Source organism: Mesocricetus auratus, unplaced genomic scaffold, assembly GCF_017639785.1.
Source record: "Mesocricetus auratus isolate SY011 unplaced genomic scaffold, BCM_Maur_2.0 Super-Scaffold_100030, whole genome shotgun sequence".
NCBI classification, from domain to species: domain Eukaryota; kingdom Metazoa; phylum Chordata; class Mammalia; order Rodentia; family Cricetidae; genus Mesocricetus; species Mesocricetus auratus.
This window is the reverse complement of record NW_024429211.1, coordinates 13,226,719-13,247,629: the sequence shown is the minus strand read 5'-3', so window position 1 is coordinate 13,247,629 and position 20,911 is coordinate 13,226,719. Positions and strand designations below refer to the sequence as shown.

The window sequence follows — 20,911 nt, the reverse complement described above, 5'->3', positions numbered from 1 at the left end:
TGGGTACCACCGCGCAGTCATAGGGGCTGTATATAGAAACTGCTCAGAACAACACAGCAGGAGTGACAAGTGCAAAAATAAGTGAAAAAGAAGCCACTGTCCTTGAGAATCCATTCTGTTGCAAGATCTGGGTTAGATCCTGGCCATGGCAAGGCATGCAAGAACTGAGTTCTGTTATCCAGTTGGCCACAAGCTTCTGGTCATGTCACAGGGTGTATGTTAGGTGTAGAGAAAAGAGAAAAGACTGCAGCTTCTATCCAATGGGCATTGCAAGTGAGTTTCATGTTTTATGGCAGGAGCTTCATTGGAGTTCTGAACTGCTTGACATCTGAACCATTTTCCTACACACTCTTACGTTACTTCAAAATTATTGATTGTGACAGAGATCAATTTGAGTAGCTTCAGCTTGTTACACCCCCTGTGTGTGTGTGTATGTGTGCGTGCGTGCGTGTGTGTGTGTGTGTGTGTGTGTGTGTGTGTGTGTGTGTGTGCCCTGGCATGGTTTATTCAAATCTACATCTCACATGGGTTGAACCTCTTAGATCTACTCTGTCTAAATCTCACCTTCAGAACCTACTTCTCTTACTAGTAGTTTCTTCTTTCTCCCATCTCCTTAATTTTTCTTTAATAATTTAGTTTGGTCTTGGGAACTAAAGGAGTCACTTGTGTGTCCCTAATGATAGGCTTCTTTGAGGCATGTCTGAAAACACTTTTAAGTTTGTATCCTGTAGTCTGAACATAAAGAGGCCACCAAGACAAGGGGCAATTAAAACGAGGAGGAGAGACATAGTCATCTCAGTGATTTTCTTGTTATCATCTGTGAATGCCTTATCAGAGACGATAATGATAGTTTAAATTGTGAGAAGAGCTTCAAAGGGCTTTGAAACTTCCTCAGACACTTCCTCCTTCAAGTTGTAGCTCATTGTTTTCCAGAGCCCAATTTCTTCCTCTACAATGAACAATAACTTTTTGATTAAACAGCTGGCAGTTACTATTGAATGCTTCACATTTAATAACAAAGTCTTCCTTCAGAACAGGAAATTTTATCTAAATTGCTTTGCTCTTCTTGGTGACTGAACTTCCAAAGTCTGACAGGACTGATAGCATGAAAAAACAAAAATTTCATTCGAGAAGACGATGATTACTTTTTAAAAGAAACAGCCTCGAACTAAATGAATAATTCAGAGTACATGCAGCAAAACAGAAGTCAAGGCATGTGCGTTGTCCGCTCTGTAAACATTATTAAAAAACAATCAAGTTTGTATTGACACATTTATATGGGGAAGACCACAGGCAGCAGCCAGGAGAGGAAGAGAGAGGAGGAGCAGTGCTGTAGGAGGGACTGTCTGCTCTGTATTCTGTCTTCTTTAAGGGGCAGCCACCATCGTCCGGTTAGAACTGTGTGCTCTGCTCCAGGATACCAGGATGAGCTCCTCACCTGTTAGCATCCACCCCAACCTCAGCCCTTCCTTCCCTCCTGATGGTACTTAACCTCTGGTTGACTCACTTGAGACTTGGCAGAGAGGAACTGATAGACACCCAAGGGTCAGTCTCCCAAGCTGCAAAGCAAGGCAGTGAGGGGTCAAAATGAACCTGGAAGAACAAACGGACACTACCCATCTCACTAGTTTACATTTCTTTCTGTTAAAATTTCAAAGTTAAAGATATGCTTGCATCATTTTCCCCTTGCCGTTCCTCCCTCCAAACCTCTACAATGCACCCCTGTAGGGAGAGATCTTACTAGGTACCCGTGATGCTGACCACGCCTGTTTGGGCGTGGCCACAGGTGTGTATGGGGCTTGTGGGATGTAGGCCTGAGGAAAGAGTGGTGAGCCCTCTCTGGGGTTCTGGTTGGGTCTCAGAGAGCAGCAGAGACTGGATGCTCTGAGCGCTGATCCTGGGTTACCGATTTCTCATGTAAATGATTTACCCCCAATAAAAACACTTATGACATTATCATCTTATATACACCTTCCCCCCAACCAGGTCTTTTCACATCATTGCCTCTTTTTCTTCAATTGTTGCTACAGATACTCATGTATGTGTAGCACTATCATCTATCATTCAATCTGTCATCTATCTATCTATCTATCTATCTATCTATCTATCTATCATCTACCTACCTACCTACCTACTCACCTGTCTTAAATCTCTCCATTGCCATCTATGTAACAGTTTTAGTGGATAAGATCGAGGGAACTCTGATTTCTTTGTATATTTCATAAAAGGTAGGATGAGGAAGGGCATTTTTCCTTTGTATTGTTTTCCTATTTCCCCCACCCCGACCCCCTGCATTGTTCAAGTAGAAAAATCTTTAGAAGTGGTCTTAGAGCAGAGAATGACCTACTTGTGTATTTCAAATTCTGCCTTGGACGTGGCCTTACACCAAACTGTAACTACTGAGTTGCAAGCTTTCTTTGGCTGACGTAGAACTGTGTCAGTGATGCTGTATTAGAGTGTCCATGCAGGTCTGACTGTTGTGTGGGGACAGACAAGCCAGATATCTGCCAGATATTCTAGTCTACAGGAGACCAGGCTGACACCTCTAAGTCTAATTTCTGAGCAGCTCAGAAATTGGTATTTTTAATAAACTCACGGAGTTCTCCCATAGCCTAGCCAAGTTTGGGCATTGCCAAGAGGCCTTACATCCAATGCCTACAAATCCGACTTCCATGAAGAGTCCCAGAAAACGCCAAAAAATATGGGTTATGTCTTGGCTTTTAGAGATACTAGCATTTGGGACCAGTGTGTAGGCTTGCAGGCCACGGCTGTGTGAAGACATGAAGGAGAGAGAGGATGTGTGAAATATTCTTTTGTACCTTAACATAGCTACTAGACCCTGACATATTCTGAACAAGATGGGTTGTTTGAAAATGTCAATCACCAGGCCTTTGGGGAATCTCTGTTTTGCTCCGGGAAGCTTCAAGCTGTTGTATGAGGAAGTGTACCCTCTCACTGCTGACAGATGGCTTTTGGATGCTTGTATATTAATGTACCAAGTAGCAGATGGAGGTGGGATTAGAAGACGTTCACTGTCCTTTCTGACCCGAGAGTCCCTGCTACCCAAGTATGTCCTATATGAGCATCAGGCTTTTGATCTGTCATAGGAAGATCACTTAAATCTTCATCTCAGAGAACGGAAAGACAGGTAACATGAGCAGCTAGCTGGGGTATCATTAAGCACTGTGCACATTTTGTCTGGACCATGGAAAAGATGGCAGTAATGGCTGTGGTCTCAAAGCATTGCGGTGGCACTGCTGGGGGGCTCAAACTCAACTCTCCTTCCCATTGTAACTTCTGGACTCCTCACTTACAAATATCGAGAGCTGAAGTGCGAAGTGTGCTTGTCCAGTAAAGCCAAGTGGCTTTCGTGGGAGGTTTTGGCAGTTTGTCTGAAAATATTTCAAACTAAAGTATCTTTTAGGTTATTTGGTAAAGGTAAGAACATCTCTTTTTCCTTAATAACACTAATAACATTCCACTTGTAAAAAGCATTTACGACTCCATGAAATACTTTACAGGCTGTTATCTGGGTGTTTACAGAAAGTCTGTGTAAGATGGACTATTAAGAGCAGCTAGGCGTGGTGGTATGCCTGTAACTCTAGCACTTAGGAGAGGGAGGCAGGCAGGCCGGAGGTTCAATGTCAACCTCAGTTATATAGTGAGCTTGAGCTTAGCCTGGACTACATGAAACCGTATTTAAAACAGGAGGTGCGTGGTTGAAAAGCTTCAGACACAGTGACTTTCCCTAGGTCACAAAGTGTGAACAAGAGGTAAGACGTAATCAGAGACTTGCTGCTCCAGCTCAGATGCCCCTTCTTTGCCTCCCAAGGTTTCTGTAATCCACCAGCTGACTCTTTTCCTCTGCAAGAGCAGAATCCACTACAGAGCAGAAGGCAGCGCCATGTGGTAAAGGTTTGCATCTGGGTTTGAATTTCGCCTTTGCCATTCATTTCAGGAAAGTCATTTCACCTTTGTGAGCATGTGTCAGTGAGCAGGCTGAGTGCCTATTATAAGATTATTGCAAGGACTATAAAGTATGTACACTTATGTACTATAGTTGCAACTCACTCAAAGTTTGCTCCTGTGGTTTTTGACGCAGACTCTGTCTCTCTGAGTTTGACATTAAAGTGCTCTGCCACCATCAGCTGCAATGCTCTAAAAAGACAGGAGGTTCATGGATTCCAGCCTGTCTTTCTCTGTGCATTTTGCTATGACTGGTAGAAAATTCATCTTATCTTGAGCCAAAAGTACCCTGTTCCTGTTTCTGCGCTCACATATGTATTAGTTGCTTGTCTCATTGCTATTACGAAATGCTCAGCAAAAGCAGCTTAAGGGAGAAAGGATTGTTTGACTCACAGTTTTAGGGGACAGACTATTATGTTGGGACAGGCATGGTGACAGGGGTGTGAGGCAGCTGGCCATGTTGGCGCCACCATCAGGAAGCAGGGAGAGTTGAGCGCTGGTGCTGGGTGGTTCACTTTCTCCCTTTTGTTCAGTCTAAGACCCTAGCCCCAGTCAGGTTGGGTGTTCCCATCTCAGTTAATCTAATCTTGAAAGTCTCTCACAGATAAAGTTTGTCTTTTAGGTAGGTCTAGATCCCGTAGAGTCGACAGTGTAAATTGTCACAGTGCCCATTTCACTCCCTTGAGCCACTGGTGTGAAGTTAACTCCCCTCCAGGGCATCTATCTATTTGAAGACTTTACCATGACCGCCCCGCCAGCCTTCTTCAGACTAAGCCTCTGTCCTTCAGCTGTTCATTTCTTTGTTTGGTCCTAGGCCCTTCACTGTCTTCTTTTTTTCCTTCTGAAGAGTGTCTGTCTGTCCTGGAAATTCCAGAGTGACATGTGATTATCGGGGCAGGTTAACTCAGATTAGAATAATTACTGCCTCATAGTCCAGTTCAAACTCCCAGTCTTCTTTCGACGGCCTCGTCTTTATTGACTGTTAGTGAAAAGGAGCTAGGCCCCACGCCGTATCTCTGTCTGCTCTTAGCTCTCACACACTGTGTTTAAGAGGCCTGCACGCGCTAAGCATGGAAGCTCTCAGGGTTTTTGGTGTTAACTCTTGTCTTGAGTTGACCCTGATTCCTGTCCATTAATGTCACCTTTAACCCTGATGGCGTTACATCAGGTCTCTCAGGACTGAAACCATGACACCAGCTCCCAAGTTTCCCACAGATTCCAGAAAGACTGATACTGCCAAGCCACAGGTAAAATACGAAATACGGTGGAAACTACATGATTTAGTTATGTGACCTTGATCTACAAATCTGAATCATTTTAGGTTAACTTTGGATTGTGAGCTCAGGAAGAAGTGGAAGGTGGGCTGGTGAAATGGCCTAGTTTGCAAAGTGCTTCCAGGACCTGAGTTTGAGCCTCACAACCCATATTAAAAACAAAGCCAAGTGTGATGGTCTGACCTTGTAACCCCAGAGCTGGCGAGGCACAGACAGAGGTTTCTGGGGGCTCCCTGGCCAGCCAGCCCAGCCTAATCAGCCAACCTCTGGCCAGTAGGAGACACCGTCTCAGAAGGCAAGGTGAATGACTCCTGAGGAAGGTCGTTTGAGGTTGTCTCCACACACGCACAAAGTGGTGGGAGACGTTCAGATATGTAAGCACCTCTTTGACATAGAGGATCCGGTGAGGAAAGGGGAGACAAATGGTAGGATTGAGTCACTAGGGAAGAAAAACATGGGTTTGACAAGTGTTTTGTAAGTCAGTAGAACAGGCCACATGCTCTCTCATCTTGGAGAAGACTCCTCCTGGGGGGCTGGTTGTACCTTGCTCTCTGTGGTCTTCCTCACAGGGTTTGAGTAATCTCTTGTGAACACAGCTGTAGCCTAATGGCTCATACCCACAAAGACATCTCCTCACAGATTTCAACTGTGCCCGCTGCTCTGTGTTTGCGTTTGTGTTGCTCTCCCAGCCGGCTGAAGAGAAGCAGTTTGGAATCTTGCCTGCTTTCCTGCTCGGCTGTGGCTCTTCCTCCTGTCCCCTTCATGGATTTGGCAGGGAGTCCGGTTTGCAGGCGTAGGATGCATGCAACAACCACCATCACAGCTCCACTCCCTGGGACAGTCTACTTCTCCCTTATAATGCCAGAGGTGCATTTACGGAACTCTATGATTTCCTGAGTGTCATCTGGATTTGTTAAACAGATTGGTGGGAGGGGGCTAAGAGCTGCTTATTGGGGCATCCTTTCATGTCCTTCTGGTACAAGCTCTGTGGGCTATGTGTTCCATGTTAGGAAATAATTAACAGCAGCCAGGCCACCTGATGGAAGTCAGCAAGCAGCTTACTGTGTGCACAGCTGGTGGCGTGCCTTGTCATGGTGAAGGAGCTTCGAGTAGCCTCCGGGTGCCGTGCAGACCTCTGGACTGAACACTCAACATTTGTGGGTGTCAAGAACAGTGCTAATGACATCAGATGGATGCCCTTTGTTTCTCCACATGCCCTAAAAACCTGTTACTCTCACACTTGCCCTATGAGGCCATTCAGGAGAGAGTATGTGCACGTCTTTTATAGCCAAAGGCAGAAGAGGGGTTAGTGTGTGTGCATGGTCTCCCCATAACCACAACAGCAGGACATCAGGGGGAAGTGATTTTGTGTTCTGCAGAGAAAACTCTCCAGGGAGTGCCTTGACGTTGGTCTGGGAACAAGCTGTCCGCACAAGATTGTGGTAACTTCCCTCCTCAGGAGTGCATGGAGGCTTTTCCTCTGTTGGAGGTACAACTCAAGTTAAACATCTTATTTCAGCGCCTTATTAGGGCTTCATTGTGTCTTAGTAAACAGGGATGTAATACATGTCATTTCTTTTCCTTTACATTGGAAATTCATTTTTCTATGCAATTAGGAAAGGTACTTGGAGTTCCTCCAGAGGTCTTTCTTCATCTAGGTAAAAGCAGAAGCAGAGACCCACAGCTAAGCACTGAGCCAAACTCTTGGAATCCAGTTGTAGAGAGGGAGGAGTGAGTCAAGACCATTCTGGAGAAACCCACAGAAACAGCTGACCTGAGCAAGTGGGAGCTCGTGGACCCCAGTCAGACAGTCTGGGTAACAGTATAGGACAGAACCAGGCCCCCTGAATGTGGGTGTCAGTTAGGAGGCCTGGGCAGTCTGTGGGGCTTCTGGTGGTAGAACCAGGATATATCCCTAGTGCACGAATGGACTTAGGGAGCCCATTTTCCATGGAGCCTAGATACACAGGGGAGGGCCTGGGTCCTGCTCCAAATGATGTGACAGACATTGTTGACCCTCCATGGAAGTCCTTCTCTCCCTGGGGAGTGGCTGGGGGGAGGGATGGGGGAGTCGGTGGGGGACATGGGAGGATGGGGGGGAGAGGGAACTGGGATTGATATATAAAATAATATTGTTTCTAATTTAAATAAAAGAATTAAAAAAGAAACACCCAATATCCCTTCATACTTTGTATCATCCAATCCTTATATTGTGTAGTATTGAGCCTCGAGGGTTTTGTCTTTAACACAGGACATGCAAGTTTTCCATGGACTATGGACTGGTCTTTTAAACAGGAGGGTGTTCTTATTCAAAGTCACACAAAGATGACTTGTTCATTCTCGATGTGAGCCCTGGATCCAATGGCTGATTTTCTCTGGGCTGTCAGTTACCCTCAGCTGCTCGCTCTTCTAAGGCGGGTTTTATGTTTGACTGGCTATCTAATTTTGTGTGCGTTGTATTAGAAATGAGATGCTTATACTTCACACTCCTGATAGATGCTAATGGCATGCACAATTCCCATAACTCCCCCAGTACCACTTAATAGTCAGCACCATGTTTAATGGCTCAAGTGAGCTTAAAGCCTCAGATGCAGGACTAAGTGGGAATTAGGTTTCTCTGCCGTCAAAAGAAGAGATACGTTTCAGATGGGTGTAGAGTAACGCATTATTTGTGTCAGACAGACTATGAGAGTGTGATAAATTTGGTAAAAGCAAAAGGATTTATATGATCTCTGGAGAAGCTGCAGTGTTATTTGGGATGCTGATGTAGCCAACTGAAGCTGTAAGTCACTGGCTTATCAGCAGGGTGGTTCTAGATCTAATTAATTTCCAGGTCGCCCACTGTTTTTCTCCTTCTTCCTGAAATACAGCTACCCGGCTGTTAGCAACATGCCTGGCTGACGGAGTTAAATTTGCTACCCCCTTCTCTTCTCTGGGCAGAAAACAACGACAAGCATTTGTCTTGCTTCTTTCTGGCTCTGTGTGTAAATCTCAGGAGGTGGAGGTGGCAGAGGAAGATACAAGGAAGGGATGATCACATTTCACTCATTTTCCTAACCCTGTTATTTCCCTAAGGGCTATGTGCGTGATGCAAAGTCCCTCTTCTGAAGAACTGTTTTCTCCGTCTCAATTAGCCAGTTTTATGAATCCCTTATCATCAAATTTGTCTCTGGTAGGCTTTCCCAACTGTCTGACTATCATCCTCCAGTTGTGACAATTCAGGATGCATTCATTCATTCATTCATTTGTCCATCCACTCGTTCATTCCCAGTAGACATCTGCTTTGACTAGGCAGTCTTCTTGACACTTGGAGGTGCTGACTTGAAAATGACAAGGTCTCCACTTTAAGGTGCCCCGTGGGAGAACAGAGTAAAAATTGCCGCTTCTGGAGCTATTTGTTTTGATAAGCGCGAGGCAAGCTAAGTGCCAGAGAGTGACCTGGTGGCCGGGATGTGCTCTGTAGAAGGCTTCCAGGGAGGATCGTTCAGGAAAGGGCCCAATGGAGCAGACACAGGGCCAGGGCCTGAGGTGGAGGCTACATTCCATCCAGGCCCTGCTGTGCATGGGAGCAATGGCAGTCAGGACATGCAGAAACAGCTTGAGGGTGCACAATCTGGGCCAAGGTTAGTAGGACAGCCAAATTCCTCCTTCCTTAGCTGGAAGGTCTGGAAAAGGCAAGCCCGGCTATGAGCAGGATCTTAGAGGCACCGATGTGCTGTGGAGGTACAGTGTTGTCAGTTAAAAGGTTGGAGAAGGATTCAACAGGTCATTCTAGTGTATGGTCCCAGAGATCAGTAAGGAACCAACAAAGGCAGGGAAAAAAACAAAACCATAAAAAGAATACCTGGAATGTGTTTGGGGCCACTCTGGAAAAGCATCCCAGAATGGAGACATCAGACATGCTTGTCTTCTGAAAGCTTTTCTCTGCACGTCATCTCGGTCTAGCAACCTTCTGTTTGAGTGAGGCTGTGGAGAGTGTCCCTGTCTCAGTCACAGGAACTTGTTTCCCCCTTCCTTCTAGATAAGTCAGTCAAGGTAGGCCTTGTGATTTACTTGGGTGAACTGCACTTTTATATTTCTGTTACAGAAAAAGACTGGTTTGTCGTATGACATGAGCATGCGCCAGGATATGCAACCCATCCCCCCTTAGGAGTCTAGATGCTTCATCATGAATTATCCAAAGGCGACCTTGCCCTGTGCTTCTGTATTTCCTCTGCAATTATCCATAAGCTCTGATTTTCTGTATTCCAACTTTTGGAAAACAGTCACTTGGCTGTGGTTTCTGTAATAACATCTCTTTGTTGAATATATGAACAGGCAGTGTGGGACAATGGTCACAGCATCTGTACCACGCTGTTAGTCTGGATGATGTCCTTTATGCAGAGTTTGCAGGTTTTTTTTTAATAGTGTGCCTTTAAACTCCCCAGTGTTGCTATCCATGCGTTCCATTAGCTGATTCTGCCTGGCACACAAATTCTCTAGTGAGTCTTGCCTTTTGGAAGACACTGGTTACCAGGAAGGCAACATCTTCCACTTCTCTTTGACTTAAAGTGGGGGACCCTGGTGGAGACTCACCATACAACATTGGAGCACCAGTGTGGTTCAGAAGACCTGTGGGTCACCTGGCCGAGACGGTAGTGGCAGACTTCAAATATTTGCTTCCTCCACTGTTTTTAAGGCGCAAGGAGTTGTCATGGTCGGAAGACGGGCAGGATGGGAAGTCGTCTTTTTGACTGCTCCGTCCTACACACACTCATTCATGCACTCTGTACGTATTAAGGGCCCACCCTGATCAGGGGAGATAGACGAGGAGTGTATTAAATACATGGAAGACAGCATCTGCACCAGAGACTCCTCTTACACTGACAGAGGTGAGCACTTGAAAATGCAGGCTAAGGTGAACCATGTGACAACATTTTCAATTTATTAGTAAAGCAGCCTTGTAGAAAATTATGTTCCTGCCTCTTCCTCTAGAAACAGCGTTCTCCATTTCTCTCTAGCCTTTTTCGAATCTACCAACGTCAAACATAATTTTTCTATCGTTATCTCCACAATGCATACATAGCTTCATATTTTATGTCTTTTAGTGAAAAATATTTTGTATATATTTTTCCATTTTTGCAATTGGCGTATTTATCATTTTTAATGACTTAGAAAAGTGTTAGAAGCTGGTATACTTTATAACTTAAATTTTTCTCTTTTGTTTTTATTTGGCTTGTATCTAGTTTTTCTACTATATTGAGGTTGGGAACCCTTTAAGAGGAAGCGTGTGGTGCATTGTTGCACTAAAGCAGATTTGACAAATTGTTTCATCCAAAAAGGTTCATTCAGCACACAGAAAAGATTGAATTCCTGTGAAGGAAACATAGCCTATCTTCTTCAGGGAAACATATATCTCCTTAATTATGTTTTGAGTTTCCATTTATAATGGAAAGATAGGGGGAAAAACCCTGATGTGTTTCATGTTCCTAACAAGGGTTTGCACACAGCCTTCTGAATTGCACACTTCTGGAGATGCCGTTACGAGCTTCCCAGCTTGGGTTAGAGGCGCGTAGTATGACAGTTCCAACTGCCAGCAGTTTCACCATCTTTAACTTTCCTTTCACAGCTGGAAGTCTTCAGTGCTTCCCCAGTTTCCCTCTGAGAACCTTCTAGAGAAACACTTTGCCCTCCACCCCCCAGCAAGGGCAGCCGGATTCATCATAGCAGAGCGGTCTTGACATACATGGGGAATGACCCGATTAAAGAATGTGCAGAGCAGGAGTATATAGCACTGTGATGCTAATCTTGGCAGCCAACCTGACACATCTGGAAAGAGAGAACCTCAGTTGGGGAAGGAATTGCCTCCATCAGATTGATCTTATGGGCGTGCCCATGGGGGCATTTTCATGATTAATGATTGATGTGGGCCATTGAGGCTGGCACTAACCCTGGGCGAGTAGGCCTGGACTGTGTAAGAAAGGAAGAAGCAGACTGTGAGCTTTTGAGCAAGCCAGTGAGCTCCGTCCCTCCATGGTCTCTTCTTCCACCCAAATAGATTTTTGTCGTGGTGTTTATCCCAGCAAACTAGAACAGGTACTGAGCGGTGTTCGCCATGGGGAAAATAGTTTCAAGAAAGCAGATCTTAAGATCTTTCACTGATTGCCTGGTGTTGACAGGGCAGAGCATAGGCAGTTCTGAAATCCCATCTTCTGTGTGAACGTGCCTGGGGTGTATAGGATGTCCCAGGATGCCGTCTTCAGTTTTATATAGCAGGACTGTATGTGTCTGTCTGTCCAAACTTCATTGCTTTGTTTTCCTATTACATTGTGGCATTGGAAGCATGAGGCATGTTTAATGAGTACCTTGTGATTGAGTGTTGATGTGATGTGTTGATGGGCAGTTGTTGTCCAGGAATTTATAGGGTTCTCTTGGGTGTTGTAGAAGTGAACAGTGGCTACATCCCCCAAAACAAGAGTGCAACAGATACTTCAGTTACCTGGGCATTAGAGCCAGAGAGATGAGAGCTTTATCACACTGTTGGACATATTCTTTATCCTGCTGGCTGCCCTTGGTGGACATGCTTACATTTGGATAAAATCACTTTTCTCTGAGCTTGTGCAGGGATAATTGCCCAGAGTAGATATTCAAAATTCTATCTTCTTATTCACACCCCTCACCCTGTGATAAGGGAGATAAGAGAGGCATGAGGTGCCTACACAGCGTTCCCCGTACTGTCATGGTACCTGTCATTTAAAATGCACCACATATTACCCTCTTCAAACTAGCAGCTATGTACAGGTATGCAACCAGAATGTCATCTCTAGGTTCTGTTTTAAATCCCTCTATTAGCAACTATGTTCTTTGTTCATACAGGATCTATGAACGTGTGATAGACCCTCCAGAGACCAACCTTCCTCCCGGAAGCAATCTGTGGCTTGGGCAACGCAACCAAAAGCATGGCTTTTTCAAAGTAAGTTCTGATTTTCATGTATATTGAGGAATGCTCAATTTTCATTGTAATTATCATTAGAATATAATTAAACAATTTCCCTCTTTCCCCTTCAGCCTCTATCACATCCCTCCTGACCCTCCTTCTCAAAATCATGGCCTGTTTTTCTTTGATTATTGTGATGGTTGAATAAGAATGGCCCCCAAAGGCTCCCATATTTGAAAGGTGGCCCTCATTTGGTGGAACTGTTTGGGAAGGATTAAAGGTGTGGGCTTGTTGGAGGAGGTATTTCACTAAGGGTGGGTTTTGAGGTTTCAGAAGCTCATGCCATTCCAGTAAGTTCTCTCTTTTTGTCTTGTGTTTGATATCTCAACATGTAAATTGTCACCTACTTGCTTCTCAGCACAATGCCTGCCTGCTGCCATGTTCTCTGTCATGATGATCATGGAATTAATGCCCCCTGGAAGAATCAGTCCTAAATTAAGTATTCTCTTTTATAAGTTGCCTTCGCAGGAATAGAAAAGTAACTAAGGCAGTTATTAGTGTTATGCATATATGCACAAATTATAAATATTAAAATGCTGAGTCTGTTTAGTGTTATTTGTATGTGTATAATTTCCCCAACAGTTCCACCAACTGAGAATCAATTATTCAAACATGTGAATGTATAAGGGCCATTCTTATTCTAAACACCACAGTTATTTAAATCTCTCAGAATTCAGAGTTAATATGATATATCCAAAGAGCCATTTATGTTCTGGATCACCCAAGGCTGCCAGGACAAAGAGCTGAGTGGTACTAACTCCTTGGCATTGGCTAACCAGTTAGAGGGAGTTCATTCCTGGGAAAGTAGTTTTTCTTCTCTTAGCAGGTGTTAGTTGCCCATAGTTTTTTGTCAGTGATGGGGTCCCTTGAAATTTCTTCCTCCTATATTTGCATATTCATCTGTGTTGTCATTGTTTGGGTCTTGTTAAGCAGCCATATTGTTGAGGTAACAGGGGTAGAGCTTCTCTGTCATGTCTAGGCGACACAAACTCACAATGACTTCCAAACCCTCTGGGTCTTACAGTCTTTCTACTCCCTCTTCTGTGATGTTCTCTATGCTTTAGGTGCAGGCAATGTTGCTGGTTTTGTGTATTTAATTATACTAGTGGAAGGGCATGGCAATGACTATTGAGCACTTATAGAATATACAAGGTTTTAACTCACTTAATGGCATAATGAATTTATAAATATTGAAGCTAGACAGAGAGCTGTGTGGTTTACTCAAAGACTTCATTATGTTGAATGCCCCTTGGATAAACCACTCAGCTCTCTGTCCTGGAAGCCTTGGGTGATCCAGAACATAAATGGCTCTTTGGATATATCTCCTTAAACTCTGAATTCTGAGAAATTTAAATAACTGTGGTGTTTTGAATGAGAATGGTCCTTATAAATTCACATGTTTGAATACTCGATTCTCAGTTGGTGGAGCTGTTGGGGAAGGATTAGGAGGTGTGGCCTTGTTGGAGGAGCTATGTCCCTGGGGGCTGACTTTGAGGTTGCCAAAGACTATGGCCAGCACCATTTGGAACTAGGTTTCTTGTTTGTGGATTGAGATGTGAGCTCTCAGCTGCTGATCTAGCTGCCTGCCACAGTACCTTCAACTTAGCCTCACAGACGCTAATCCTCTAGAATTGTAAGCACAATTAAACTCTTTCTTTTTATAAATTGCCTTTGTCCCAGTGTTTTATCAAAGCAATAGAAAAGATTGGGTCCATAATCAGTATATGTTTTAATTGAATCTGGGACAAGTATCTATTCATACATAAAGTAAGATTTCATCTTCTTTGACTATAGTTTTCTTTGTTATGAAGATGATACAGTAACTGCATTGTTATTTTTTGTGGAAACATGAAGGTACTGTGATAAAATGAACTAAAAACTTAACATCATGAATTTTTAAAAATACTCTTGTTCTGTAAGGAATGATAGACTCTTGCTGCTGGCAATAGGACAGACTTGACATTTTGAAAGTCCTCCTGCTTTGAAATAGCTATAAATGCCTGGTAAAATACCAGTGAAATTTTAAAAAATTCATTATTGTACTTACAATAAGAAAATTCTTTAGAGATTAAATATATGGAGGAGAGAGAAAACCTATGAGAGAATATTCCAAACTAGAAACATAACACCTTGGCTTTTTTCGTTTTAAAATTAAGATGTAATTTATACATAGTAAATGTCGCCCCTCTAAATGTATAGCTTTGTAATTTTGAGAAATTGTAGTTCATCCCTGAAGCTATGAAGATAAAGAATTACCCCAACATCTCTAGCTTATTCTTCTTGTCCTTCCTATCCTAAGCCAGTTGTCTGTTCTGACCCTTTAGTTTCATACTTCCAGAATGTTCTATAAATGAAATCAGTTGTACATATGGACATTTATATAACTATGCACATTGGAATTCACCCAGGTTCTTGTATTTTGGGTGGTTTACTCTTTTCTATTGTTGAATAATATGCCAGCTTTTCAATATGAATAAACCACAGCATATAAGTTTGCGGTCCTGTGATAAATATCATGACTGAGCAACTTAGGAGAAGAAAGGATTTATTTTGCTTCTACTCTGTGTTACAGTCCATCATTGAGGGAAGTCAGGACAGGAACTCAACAGGAACTTGAATCAGAAACTGCAGAGGATTGCTGCTTGATGATTTAGTCTCCGGCTCATGCTTAGGTAGCTTTATTATATAGACCATGAATACCTGTGAGGGAATGGTGTGCCCCACAGAGGGCTGGACCCTCCATTCCCACCCGCTAGTGTTAACAATCAAGACCTTCACCTACAGGTCAGTTTCATCTGAGTGACCCCTCGATTGAGACTCCCATGTCAGGAGACTCCAGGATATATCAGGATGATGATAAAAGCTACAAAGACGTACATGCTTGTTAAGCCATTTCTCAAATGATAGACAATTGAATGTTTTCAATTTTTAGTACTTACAAATGAAGCTACTATCTATTTGCATATATATATACATGCATATATATATTCTTAGTCTTTTTTATTTTTAAATTTAAATTTAAATTAGAAACAAAGTTGCTTCACATGTCAATTCCAGGTCCCTCTCCGTTTCCCTCCCCTCCTCCCGTGCCCTCCCCCCAAAGCCCCCTCAATATCCCCTCAGTTCCCCAGGGAGGGTGAGGCCCTCCATGGGGGTGTCAATAGTCTGTCATTTCATCCAGGGCAGAGTCTAGACCCTCCCCCAAGAGTCCGGGGTGAGAGTGCATCTCTCATTGTTGGATGGGAGCCCAAAGTCCATTTGTATACCCGGGATGAATACTGATCTACTACTCAAGGCTCAATAGATTATCTAGGCCTCCTCACTGACACCCACATTCAGGGGGTCTTGATCAGTCCCATGCTGGATTCCCAGGCATCAGCCTGGGATTCAGGAGCTAACCCTTGTCAGGTCAGCTGTTTCTGGGGGTTAAACCAGCCCAGTCTTAATCCCTTTGGTCATCAGTCCTCCCTCTCTGTTACTGGATTTCCTGAGTTCAGCTCAGTGCTTAGCCATGAGAGTCTGCCTCTGCTTCCACCAGCCACTGAATGAAGGGTCTTGCAGATATATTCTTGTGTAAGTAAAAGTTTTGTTCATTTATGTAAATATGTAGGTGTGAGATCACCAAGTCAGAAATCGATGCTGAAACTCATAGGAAACTGCCAAATTATTTTACAAACTGTGTGAGCCATTCTGTACCCCCATTACCAGTGTGTGAAAACTCTAGTTGGAATGCCGAATTCCAACAGTCTGTGAAATGTGAGAAGCTCCTTAGATCCCATGTGTGTCAGAGAATTGTATAGAATGGAGGAGGGGAAGCAGAGTGGACTCAGTTACTCAGCAAAGCCAGATGGTCCAGAAACCAGCCTGCTTCTCCCTCCTCTCCAGATGAGAACAGAAGATGCTTTCTGAGAGTTGAACCTCAGCCCTGTCATCATGTGGGTGTCACCCTAGGTTTAATGCATCCTTGACTATTAATAAACGATCTTCAGGCGTTCCTTAGTTGGTACCTTGCAGTTCCTGATACAAATTAACTTTGGGGAAGTCACTCTCAGTCAGCCCTCTAGAAGTACCCCACTGATTAATTGTTGAAAGTAGGGGTTTATGAATCATCCTGGGTGACAATGGGAAAAGTGAAATATTGTCCAGTTAGTCCTTCAAGGACTGCAGACATGAAATTAGCAAAAATGCTTTTCAAATCCCTACTTTTGAGACACGCAGAGAAGCATGACATTAAGGAATGTGTGCTAACCAGAGATCATACATTTGACTGGAGTGGTTGAACTGAAAACACTTCTAGAAATGAAAAATCCAGTCATTGGGGGGAGGTAAGATCTTTGAGAGTCATCTGCAAAGCTCCGACTGAGGCACAGATGGGGAGAGCATCCACAAATGGGCACTTACTACAATGGTCGCTCTCCTGATAACTCTGCAGAAGTAAGGAAAGGAAGAAGAAGAAGAGGAGGAGGACGAGGAGGAGGAGGAGAAGGAGGAGGAGGAGGAGGAGGAGGAGGAAGAAGAAGAAGATACAGAAAAAGATAAATATAAACTTTATCCACCTGTTTAATGTGTATTCACAGATAGGTATGCATGGATGGTATCTACTATATAGTCTATATACATCCAATTTGTAGATTTATATAGATACATGTTACATATTTGTTTGCACATCTGTGCAAAAAACTCAGGAATGCTTAATTAACTTCCAAATGAAATTTAGAGAATTTAAGAGAGAGAAATGTTACAGGAGCTATTATAAATATAATTGTTAACATTTTTTTTTCTGTATTGTCAAAGCAGTTGAATACCGTTCCTGAAGTAACTTAGCTTCCAGGTCCAGTAGCATTTCTGTTTTTGATTGGCTATGCTTGTGTCTGCTGGGCTCCCTAGAGAGCCTGTGGCCAGCAGGTGGCAAGGTGAGTCAAGATGCCCCTGCATTCTCTCTTTGGCCTCTCACTCTCTAGTGGCAGAGCTCAGACATCTTTCTTTAAATGGTAGCCTTAGGGTTGTGAGCATCGAGGGAAAACAAGACCTGATGTTTGTACTATTTAAGGCTCTTTTAATTGATAACATGTCTAATGGGTCATTGTCCAAAGCAAGTCATGTGGTGAAATCTGGAGTTCAGGGATAAGGATTTAGAACTTTTCTCTCTCTCCAAGGGCTACTTTGCAGTAGTACCTTGCAAACTTCAAATGCAAAGAAGAAAGGACCTTTGGAAGATTTTAATAATGTATTACACAAAGGAGATATTAAAAGTAGTCAATGAAAAAGAAACAATTTTAAAGCAAAAGAATGTTTTGGATCAAATAGGTAGTTTTTAAATATCTAAAGCAGAAACAGGAGGGAAATATTTTCAGATTCTGGGGAGAAAATAACTGTTCAAAGCAGTCACAGCTTAATGTGTATCTGAGGATGATGGTAAGATAATAACATCCAAAGACAGACAAAACTCTTAGTTTATGACCAAGTTTTCATTTAAAGAAATCCTCTGAAGAAAGCACGCTTTGTTAAGTAGGTAAAGAATGTGTAAAGATGGAATGGAGGGATGGCACAGTGTTTTAGAGGACCCAGGTTTGGTTCATAGCACCCTTGTTGGGAGGCTTACAACCACATTTAACCCCAGGTTGAGGTGACAGCCTCCTCTGCACTCTGTAGGCATCTTCCCTCATGTTTTCATACTCACACACGAACACACACCCCTCCCCAAGACACAATTCAAAGCAATCTTAAAAAAGAATTGATAAGGAAATATTGAAAGCATTCATAAACATGGATAATTATTACTTGGTTAATAAAAATATTTCCTAATTTTAGGAAAACGCCACCAGCATTACAGTAAGGATGATTTGACTTGAAGTACAAAGATAATGCAGGAACTGACTAACTTTTGTAGATGTTACGTTTATATGGGAAAGATGTAAACCAAGGCCAAAATAATAGAAATCATGTCAGATGCCAAATTTAAGTGTAAGAGAAAGAGGGGATTAAAACAAGCAAGCAAACAAGCAAACAAGCAAGCAAATTAATGAGACAACCTCTCCACTACAGGCATGTCCCTGTAGCCCTAGATGCTTGGAAGCCTAAGGCAGGAGAATCACTTAAGCCCATGAATTTGAGAATGGTCTGCGTGGCAGAGGAGAAGCCCAGTTCCAAAACATCCATTGGCCATAAACAAGGCAAGAGGAGAGAATTATTTAATATAAGATAGCAGATAAAACTCTCTAGTTCCTAATAGTTCTGATTTAAAGAAATTGGCAGTCACTGCTGTCGCTTGAGCAACAACTGGTGAGCCTATAGGCTGCCGTGGGGAGTTCCAAACACAGAGGCACACAGAAAGTTCTGGTTGAAAGCAATGGATCTTACAAGAACACAAAAATTGAATGCTTGGGACCTGTAGGGAAAAGAGGTTGCTTCTGGGATTGGGAGATGGGAGAGGTAGGTAGAGGGTGATCAGGATGCACTGTTGACATGTGTGAACATTAATAAAAAACAATTATTTTTTGAAAACCACAGAAAGGTACTCATATGCAGGGTTAGAATAGTAGGTTCAAGTGGACTCCAAAGATTCAGTTCACTCTGTCTCCTTAATGTAGAAGCTACACCAAACTAGTTTTAAAATGCTATCAAGAGAGTGGAGTTTACAAAGGAAAATGGGTCAAAAGTAGCTGGAGGAGACTGCGGGAGCACTGGTGACATCAATTCAAAGTCCAGAGGTCACGATGCAACCATGAGCAGCTCTACAGGTGCACAGGCTTAATGAGAGAGCCTCCAGATGCACACATTTTAGCAGGGAAGCATGGAGGGGAAGGGCAGCAGTGGTGAGATCAGGTGCATCATCATTGGAGGTTCATCCCAGGAGGAATAGATAACTTTGACTCTTTGCCTCGTGTGTGAAACCAATTTCAATTCAAAAGTGCAGCCCAAACCATAACTTCAAGTTGCCATGAAGAATATCTTTATTACCTTGATGTGGGAAAGAAAGTTTTAAAGAGAACATAGCAACCATAAAGTAGATGGCTTCAGTGACATTTATTAAAATAATGAAGTAGATTATTTTTTAGCAAAAATATATTGTTAAGAGTGGAAAAATGCATGTCATAACATAGTTGGGGCTGGTGCTACTACCAGTTACTTTCTGCAAAAAGACCTTTGATCCACACCACATAGAGAAGCCCTTCAAGTCAATGAGACATCTTTCCAATTAGAGAGCAGGCAAGCATGCTTTCAGGCACATCACAAGAAGGGTCTATCCAAAAAACTAGTAAATACAAGGGAAGGCACCCATCTGACTAGTAATGAGGGTGAGAAAACTGTATCTGGAACTCTGCTGAATTCTGACTAGAAAGCAAACATTAACAAGACTGAGCAGGTGTTTTGCTGGGATGTGGAGCAACTAGAACCTTCATTCACTATAGGTGTGAGTGCAAAATTGTTTAAATGCCATGGGAAGATGTTTGTCTGACTGTCTGTATGTATGTATGTGTGAATTAATGAAATAGACATGTCTGTTCCATGACCAAATATGGATAAAATTCCTTTGTGTAAACTCATTACACACCCATGCATGCACTCACATACACATATGCACAAAATGTTTTCATAAAAATTTATTTATATTTATTTTATGTTTATGACTGTTCTGCCTGCATGTATTACTGTGTGTATCTGGGAATAGAACCCCAGTCCTCTGAAAGAGCAGCAAGTGCTCTTTAGAGTCATGTTTCTAGTGCTACAAAATGTTTTTTAACAGCAACATTCCTAACAGAAAAACAAGAAAAAAATCCATTGAAAGTTTGAGATACGCGACGCACAGCATTAAGAATGATAGTCTCTACAGGAATTAACATCGTACAGTGGCCATGTGGTTGAACCTCACAGGAAGTGAGTTCAGCAACAGAGTGGGCAGAGTGTTCCCTGTCCTATTAAAGTGAAGCCCAGGAAGGCAGGCCTGATATGTAGTGGTAACACCTAGCTTTTGCTGAGAAGGGAGGAGTGAGGGCTAGGGAGGAGAGAAGTGGCCTGTGAAGTGTTGTCCAGGCCTTGGTTGTTGAATTAGGCAGCAATTCCACTATGTGTTTAGCCCTTGTGAATTCATCAGTGGTAACTTTATGATGCGCATTTTCACGTGCGTGTTATTCTTTGGTGAAGATACCCACTAAGTACTTATGCCTATACGCATGCATGATAGGTAACTTAAGGAAAACAAATATACCTATCAACTGAGTGGTTTTAAGTGTATTTCAATTAGCAACCTGTGGATGGAGCGGGCAAACAGTTAGTAACCATAGGAGCTAAACAACACGCTTATCATATCCGTGTCACACTGTCTATAAATTCAGTAACCAACACATAACACAATTAGCAACTGGTATCTTTCCAGAGCTAAAGCAGAAATGTACTGGGCCCTTTTTGACCCAGGCTTGACATTTTTATGTTGTTGTTGTTTTTTTTCAGTATCACAGTGTCCTAAGCACTTACAAGTCCAGTTTTGTCTTGAGAGCTTGACGAATGGATGCTATGTTTTGTTGAAACATCTATGAGAGGCAAGATTTTGGAGTATTTTTGTCATGCACTGTGTTCACCAAATAACCTCTCAGCTAAGATGCCTATGGCATTCAGTTGCAGCACATTCCAGGAGTAATCTAATCCTGCATCGTCCCTTCTGGAGAACAGTGTGCACAAGAGTGTTTCCTGTCTG

The 20,911-nt window shown here is 42.9% G+C and overlaps 1 protein-coding gene across 3 annotated transcripts in view; it reads left to right on the top strand.

Annotated features, from left to right (window-relative positions):
- Nell1 (neural EGFL like 1) overlaps nt 1-20,911 on the top strand; it is an 846,684-nt gene that overhangs the window by 158,067 nt on the left and 667,706 nt on the right. For all 3 annotated transcript variants that reach the window (XM_040733293.1, XM_040733292.1, XM_040733294.1), the window contains one exon: nt 12,096-12,192. In XM_040733293.1, the coding sequence (XP_040589227.1) occupies nt 12,096-12,192 (97 nt within the window). The remainder of the gene's footprint in view (nt 1-12,095; nt 12,193-20,911) is intronic.